Below are 8,422 nucleotides of genomic sequence, written 5' to 3'. Positions count from 1 at the left end.
AAAAAAAAAAAAAAAAAAAAAAAAAAAAAAAAAAAAAAAAGTGTTTGGCTTACCTGTGGCATTCTATACACATTTCCAAGGCTTACAGCAGTTTTGGGATGAGAACTTTATGTATAAGAAGCTACATGCCATGATTTCTTATTGATTTTGATTGGAAACATGGCAGTTTGCATTCTTGAAAAAAATTAAATCATTTTAAATGTTCAAAGAAACAAGGCTCAGTATACTGCTTTATTGATATTTCTCTCATAAGATTTTCAAAATTCATAAACAGCAAATATAAGAAAATTATGAGCTACACTCTGAATTTTTATTCTTTCAGGTCACCTTTGAGAATGGTACTATAAGCATTCAAAATATGTAAGTACATGTACTTTGAGCTTTAAAAGGATTGTCTCCATAGCTTTCAATCTGTTTCTTGCATGATTGCTTGTTTTGTAGATGGCAGCAATGGATAAAAATGATCTGTACTTAAATTTGCATTTTCTGAAAAAAATTGGAATTGATTCTTAATTTGCTTCTTACTAAGTGGGAGGGATTTGACAGCAATTGTTTTATCTCCTGAGCAACTAAAGTCTTACTGTTAAAGTTTTTATTGGAAATAAAGTCAAACGTATAGGAATATTATAAAAATAAAACTATTTCAAAAAACATACATAACATTTACTCAGATTTACCTATTGTTACTATATTCTCCTCTTTTCTCTTTTTCTTGGTAAGTTTTCTAAACTATTTAAAGGTAAGTAACTTGCCATAGCCCTTTACCCCTAAATATTTCAGCTTGTACTTCCTAAAAATGGGGAGGTTCTCTTACATAATCACAAATGCATGCCATTTAATGGAATTTGAACAATAGGAGACAGCTTACCATCATTAGTTTCATCAGCTCCAAAGTGCTGCCTGTAGAAGAGCATTAATTCAATGTTGTAGCATTTATAAATGACCACCAGCAGTACAAGGAGGAGGAAGATTGCTCCCAGGCCCCCTGCAAGCTCAATTTTGTAGATTAAATCTGGAGCGAACAGAATAAACAGGAAAAGGTAATTAAATCAGCAACACTTGGGATCTTCCCATATTTCTAGTATATAAGATGTACTACCATTCTGTTTTCCTGTCCAGAAAATTCTTGCTTAATGCAGTAGCTTTGCTCTTGATACATTTGCATGAATCAAATTTTTCTAAAATAAACTCTTTGAAATTTGATTAACTTACTATTAAAAGTGGTAAGTCTATCTGAAAAGGAATAGTTGCTCTCAGTTTGTTTTGAACGCATCTAAGATGTCATATATATGCTTTTGCTCTAAATGTATTTCAGGGAACTATTAAAGCTACTTTATTCTGGGTCCAAGGCCAATATTTTCTTATTTCTGTTAAATTATCATATTGGTTTAGCAAGATTACCATCTAGTACTTCTCAGGCCACAGGCCCTATTCTTTTGCAGGAGAGCAACATCATAAAATTACTTTCAGAATCAAATAAAATCTAATGAGTTTGCAGGATTTAACTGTTTCATTTAACCCCAGTAGAACATAATCCAATATAAGGTGAGCAGGTAAAATTAGCTTATCCATTTCCCCTACTTATTTGAATAAATGACTGTAATAATATATGTGATATAATATGCCCAATGGAACTAAAACAGAATGAGGAATCCAGGCTAATCACTTGGCCTCTTCAGCCAACACCAGCCAACCTGATAGCAGAGTTAGGCTGCTCCAGTGGGGCATCCCTAGAACTCTTGAGCATTGGAACAATGAAATCAAAATATAATGGAAGAAGACATAATGTCTCCCAGGCTCAGGAAACAGTGATTTAACCTGTAGTTAATCAGTGATATTAATAAATCTAAAGAGTGTATCATCAAAAAAGGGTATGGTATCATGAAATTTAGAGAAAGGGGAAGTCGGAGGAGAATTTAGAATGTGAATTCAGCAATGTCCAGGGGAAAAATACTGAATCTGAGAGACATCAGACCAGAGACGTATTTTCCACAGGGACATTATTGGTCTCATCATAATTAGATAAAATTGCCTACAAGATAACCTAACCTTCCTTTAATGTAATTACATAATTACCAAGTGACTATTTTATTACTAATTCAGCTTACCATGTAACTCGAAACTAGAAAAGAGAGAGACAATCTAGTTTATACATCAATTCCTTGTGAGTTTAGTTGGCATCAGTCAGTCTTCCTGGATGGATCAATTATGGGGCACTGTCAAAATCAAATTGCTGACCATTGACAGGCTGTCACTCTTGAAAGCCAGACTGTCAACCTTTCTCTAGGAATGTCCCTTATCTCTATACAGGATTATTGCTTAAGAGAAATTAGCCAGGCTCAATATAACAATTAAGATCCATTTAGTAGTTTATATTTTATAGAAAAGANGCTGCTGTGAAGGACAAAATATGCCAACAATGAATATTGCGAGGGCACACACAATGAATAGAGGTAGGAAATTGGAATCTGTGTCTCTCGTGCCTGCTGCAAGAGGTGGTCTTTTTAAAAAAATAAGCCACAAAATTCCAGGTTAAAAAAAAAAAAAAATTCACCACATAATTAGCAATGCTTCCTGCCCTCTATATAAAACGTGGCTGTCCAGGAACCTCTACCTTCCTCTGCCTCTGCCCATGTTGGGGACAAAACAGGCTTTCTTAAGAGATCTCTGTGGGCTGCAAATCACAGTTTTTACTTGTTTTCTCACCATCTTATATACACCATCAATCATACATTATTAAAAGCCAATTTTAAATAGAGAAACCAATACGATTTTCTTTGTTACTCTGAAAACTGACTTCTCTTTCATCTTGGGGCATTAATTGACTTGATTCAAAAGATTTTTCCTGTTTTAAGATGTTCACTTTATGCTATAAATTTTTTGGTCTTTCTGTCTGTCTCTCTCTGCGGTCAGAAGAGCTTTCAAATGTTTTAAAAGTCGTGGAATGGGAAATTTTTCAGCAATTTCTATGTTATTTACAGAGCAGAGTTGCTATTAGGTAGATGGAAAACTTCAGCAGCAGGAACAATTTGTGCTCTCAAGTAGCAGACATTTTTTCAGCAGTAAATTTATGGAAGAAAACCATGGTAAAAAAAGTACCTTTGTGATTTTGGGGTCCATTTTATAAAAAATATCTTGGAAAGATATTATGTAATGATGGCTGTTTAAGTTGAAAAATGTGGACCTAGGCCCAGAGACCCAACCAGCATTCTTTGATTCAGCCCAGGCAGTCACATCAAAAGGGAAACATCTATCCTATAATCAGAGGGCACAGTTGCCATCACCCAAATGCCACCTGGATTTTCTTTTGTCTTCTATTTTCAATTGCAATTTTCAATCTCAGCAGGATCTATACTTCAAGGGACATTTACTGACTGAGAAACTGGAAGTCATTTTAGTTGGGCTGTGTCTTGTATATGCTTCACAAAGAGAGCTGTAGCAAGAACAGCAAATATTTATGGGCCTGTAACTTTTTCTAGGCACCCAAAGTACATGGGTAGTTCTTTTTTACCTTCTTAGTTTGAACCCACCTATTTCTTCACTGTGAACACAAAGATCAGATATTATAGAATGGGACAAATAGCAACTGAAGCCAAGGGACTGGAGAGAGAGAATGCAGGGAATGTTTAAGCTTGCTCCTCTGATTCACAAGATGGGAAGCAGTTTAGGAGATCCCACCTGAGGGCTTCTGTCATGGTCTGAATGTTTGTTCAAAATGCATATGTTGTAACCTAACCCCCAAGGTGTTTATATAAGAGGGAGGCCTGGCCAGGCACAGTGGCTCAAGCCTGTAATTCCAGCACTTGGGGAGGCCAGGGCAGGAGGGTCGCTTGAAGCCAGGAGTTTGTGAACAACCAGGTCAACAAAGTGAAGCCCTGTCTCCAAAAAAATTTAAACAATTAGTCGGGCATGGTGGTGTGTCTGTAGCCCCAGCTACTCTGGAGACTGCGGTGGGAGAATTACTTGGGCTCAGGAGTTTGAGGCTACAGTGCACTATGACTGAGCCACTGCATTCCAGCCTGGAAAAAAGAGTGAGACCCTGCCCTGTTTCTAAAAAAATAAAAAACGAGGAAAGCATGTGAGAGGTGATTAGGTCATGAGGGTAGAACTTTCATAAACGGGGCCTGTTATAAGAGACGCCTGAAGAAACCTTTTTGCTGCTACTGCCATGTGAAGACACAAAGAAAGTGTCGTCTATGCGAAATGGGTCCTTACCAGATACCAAATCTGTTGTTACCTCGATCTTGGTCTTCCTAGCCTCCAGAACTGTGAACAATCCATTTCCGTTGTTTATATACTATCTAGTCTAAGGTATCTTGTTATAGCAGCCAAAATGGACTAGGACAGAAATTGGTACTGAGAGGTGGGGTGCTGCTGTAACAAATACGTAAAGTTGTGGAACCAACTTTGGAACTGGGTAATGGATAGAGAGTAGAAGAGATTTGAGGTATATTGCCATGAAAAGAGCCTTAAGGGCAATTCTGGTGAGGGCTTGGAAGAAGAAGAGAGCTACAGAGAATTCCTCAGTCATCTTAGAGATTGCCTAAATGGTCGTGATCAGAATGTTAGTAGAAATATGAATGGCAAAGGCCATCTGGTACCTCAGACAGAAATGAGTAATAGGCCCCTACCAGACATGAATCTGCTGGTGCCTTGATCTTGGACATCCCAGCCTCTAGGATTGTGAGCACTAAATTTATAATATTTAAAAATTACCCAGTCTAAGGTGTGATCCGGAGCAGGCTCAGAAAGTTTTCTATTCAGGTATGGTGGGACAGAGTGAAGCAGCAGCACTGAGAATGAAGAGAGACAGATTCAATGATATGCCTCTGTTTTATGAGAAAGGAGGTATGTGCGGAGAAGCAGAAATAATTATCAGAATTTCTGGAACCTAAGTTCAGACTCTTGGCTCACCAAATAAAAAATTTAGGATGAACTTCTTACTGAAATGCTAGTTGCACGTACTGCAAATTATTCATCTGAGAATAAGGAAGTGGTAGGTGCAGACAGAAGATAGATAGGTAAGAAGAGGGATAGGTTACAAAACTTGATCCTGTTAATTGGATATGTTAGATGTGAGTTTTCATTTTACAAAAACCCTTTTCACTTAATGAAAGGATTCATCATGTTTCTTCTCCATAATGATCACTTAAGGCATATTAAATATTTGACTTACAACTCATCAGGAAGTTATTGTTCCATAAAACAATCCATAATAGTATTCCAAGTGGGAATACTACTGCCAATGAGGCCAGGCTATGATGTGATAAAGCTTAAAAGGTCCAACCTCAAAGGAAATATCTTAAGTTTCTCAAAACTAGCTAGAGCTTGTTCTGACTTAAAAAAAATACGACAGGTCCATAAGGATTCTTGCTCTTTCTTGGGCTTCCACTATATCGTCAGAAGCTCCTAAGGAGACCAAGTGAGGGAAGATTAACTGCATACTTTTGTAAAGCACAGTGAAATCATTTAACTGCTACCTAGAACAGAGAGTACAAACTGGTATATCATGGGCCAAAAAATTGGTTTTGTTGGATCACACAATGTTTCAAAAATGAATACTAATATTTAAAAATTAAAAGACTTCGTATCCAGTCTTTCAGCTTCACTTGAAAACTTCGAAGCTCTCATATCCCTGGGCATGCATTCCAGCAAAAACAGCAGTAATCTTATAGAACAAAATAGTTGTTGCCCTTTTAAAGCAAGGCATGTTTTCTCTGGTCTATGTTTTGATTTTGTCTAATATCCAGCCCTCTTCTTAAAAAAATTCAGTATTTTCCTGGGACCTGAGGTCTTTGAGTTTGCAATCCCTGGAAAGTAAACAATACTTGAAAAGAAAAAAACGCATTTAGGTAATCCAGGGCAGACATTAGTCATGACAAAATCACAGATCAAATCTTCTTTTTATCAATCCCTGTTATTTATTGCTCACCTGATTGTGCTTGTCCTCCATAAGGAGAATTTTCATTCAAGAAATAGTTTTGAGCACTTAATATGTTTTATGCACTAGAAATACAGCAGTAAATAAGGCAAGAAAAGTTCCTGTTCTCAAGTATTCTATATTTTAGTGGGGGGAAGAAAACAAGAAGCAAACAAATATGTAATATAATATCCAATAGTAATAGACAAAACGAAAATAAGTAGAGACAGGTTAGAAGAAAATAAAATGAAAGGTAATATCATTTCATATAGGATGGCCAGAAAATACCTATCAAGAAGGTAACATTTAAGTAGAAATCTGTTGAAGGGAAGGAGGGAGTCATGGAGACAGCTGGAGGCAAGAGTGTTCCAGACAGATGAAATAGCAAGTGCAAAGGACCTGACGCAGGACTGTGTTTGGTGAACATGAGAAACAGAAAGGAGGCTAGTGTGTATAATGTATGAGGAAAATTGTCGTAGAAAATGAGATCAGATGTAAGAACAGATTGTGTAGTGCCTTAAAGGACATGGTAAAGATTTGGGATTTCATTCTTGGTGGAACAGGGAAAGAACTGTGAATGGAGGGTTCTGATCAGGGGAATAACATGACCTTGCTTACGTATTTAAATGATCCTTCTGACTGTTGTGATAAGAATAGACTGTGAGAGGAAAAGGATGGAAGCAGGGAGACCAGTTAGGCTGTTACCATGATCCAGGTAATTGGTGCTGGTGGCTCAGAAGAGGATGTGGGTAGTGAAGGTGAGAAAAGTGTTCAGAGTCTGAGTAGGCTTTGAAAGTTAAGCCATGGGATTTGCTGGTGGAGTAGATATAGGATGTGAGTAGAGAAAAGAAAAGTGAAGAATAACTCCAAGGATTTTGGCATGAGCAACTAGAACAATGGTGATGGAGATGGAGAAGGAGACTGGAGGATCAGGTTCGTAGGCAGGAGAAATTAGGAATCCTGTTTGGGACAAGCTAAATTTGATATGCCTACTAGATCTGTAAGAAGAGTTGTTTAGTAGGCAATCGAGTATACAGGTGGGAAGTCCAGGCTAGACATAAATTTGGGAGTTGTTAGCATGTAAGTGGTAAGCAAAACCATGAGATGGAGATAGAATGAAATCACCTACTGAATGAGTGAGAAGAGGGGACCTGAACCCTGGGGAACTCCAATATTTAAATATTTGGAAGATGAGAATTAACATTGTCAGTTGTCATGATTTAGACCAGTTTCCTTGTAGAAGCCATGTGAGGTAGCAGAGTATTATAGTGTGTCTTAGTTTGTAGTGTCAAAGTTTTAGAAACTTTTAGGGGCTGCCCTGTGTTGCTTTACTTATTAAAGACAAATGCATTTATTTTAAAACTCAAATAAGGTTATTTCTGTCCACACAGGCCGATTGATAAGACACCCCCCATTATTTTCCTCATAGCAGGTTTTAATTATAACACTATATATCTTTTGCGGAATTTTAAAAAATATTTAAAGTTTGTCTTTCTTTGCATTCTCACTCCTCCAAAAGGTATAAGCTCCAAGAAGACCTAGGTAGGTCTATCTTATTCAGCATTCTATTCCCCAACACCTATCATAGTGCTGGCTGTAGCTAAGTCTTCAATAATAAAAGAAAAAAATTAACCACTTATTTGACCAGAATGGGTTCTAAGTGCTTATTACTAGCTAGACACTGCTCAAGTTGATATCTCTGAGGATACAGAGGTATAACAGCAAGCTCTGATTGGAGGATCTCCAAGCCCGAAATAAGACTAAGATGAACAGAAACAAAGTGATCCTTGCCACAAGGTGTTTGGGCATGATCAATACCTGCCCTTCATGTGGTTCCTAAGTGGTTACCTAGGATAAATTATCCAAGTTCAGTATAATAATAAAGACTGGTTATGGCATATTTCACACCCATGATATCATTATTATTTGAACCTCAAAGGGACTCTGCAAGGTAGATATTATTAATCCTATTTCAAAGATAAGAAAACTAAGGTTTAGGGAGTCTAATAAGATGAGTCAGTCTTACTGAACCAGGATCTCCTGAATCTGGGTCTTCTGACTTTACTTTCTCTATTAGACTCCTTTACACTTAAATACGCCTTTATTTTAAGACAGAATCAAGTCTAATGGAGTACGAAGTGGTGCTAGAGATATAAATGCATTATTTTCAGAATAATGATTCCTCTCTGCTTCTTCAAGAGCTGCTGGTCATTGTCAAGTATTAGGGCTGGCTGGAAAATATAAATTCCATCCTGGCCAGGAAGTATAACTAAGTGACCTTGCTGATTGAATCTGTTCTATTATTGCTCTAAAACCTAGGCAACAAGGACACTGATTGAGAACATTTGTTCTGCTACATTTGCAAAGCCTTTGCCAGATGTACATATACAGAAAGTATTTAGCCTTTTGCAGCAACCAAAAGTCATAGCAAGGTAAGAGCCAGTTCAGAAGCTACTCTAGCTGCTGAGATTGCTTGTTTTTTGTATATCTGTTTTATCTCCT

The 8,422-nt window shown here is 37.2% G+C and overlaps 1 protein-coding gene across 1 annotated transcript in view; it reads right to left on the bottom strand.

The window, feature by feature from the left end:
* The window catches only part of IL1RAPL2 (interleukin 1 receptor accessory protein like 2), a 53,013-nt gene that overhangs the window by 18,770 nt on the left and 25,821 nt on the right, over window positions 1–8,422 (bottom strand). Inside the window, 2 exon segments of the mRNA XM_017862680.1 lie at window positions 869–1,012; window positions 7,592–7,680. Coding sequence (XP_017718169.1) covers window positions 869–1,012; window positions 7,592–7,680 — 233 coding nt within the window.

The sequence above is a fragment of the Rhinopithecus bieti genome, unplaced genomic scaffold (assembly GCF_001698545.2).
Source record: "Rhinopithecus bieti isolate Rb0 unplaced genomic scaffold, ASM169854v2 scaffold_62808, whole genome shotgun sequence".
Lineage (NCBI taxonomy): Eukaryota > Metazoa > Chordata > Mammalia > Primates > Cercopithecidae > Rhinopithecus > Rhinopithecus bieti.
Note: the sequence above shows the minus strand (reverse complement) of the source record. Positions and strands in the feature narration are given on the sequence as shown.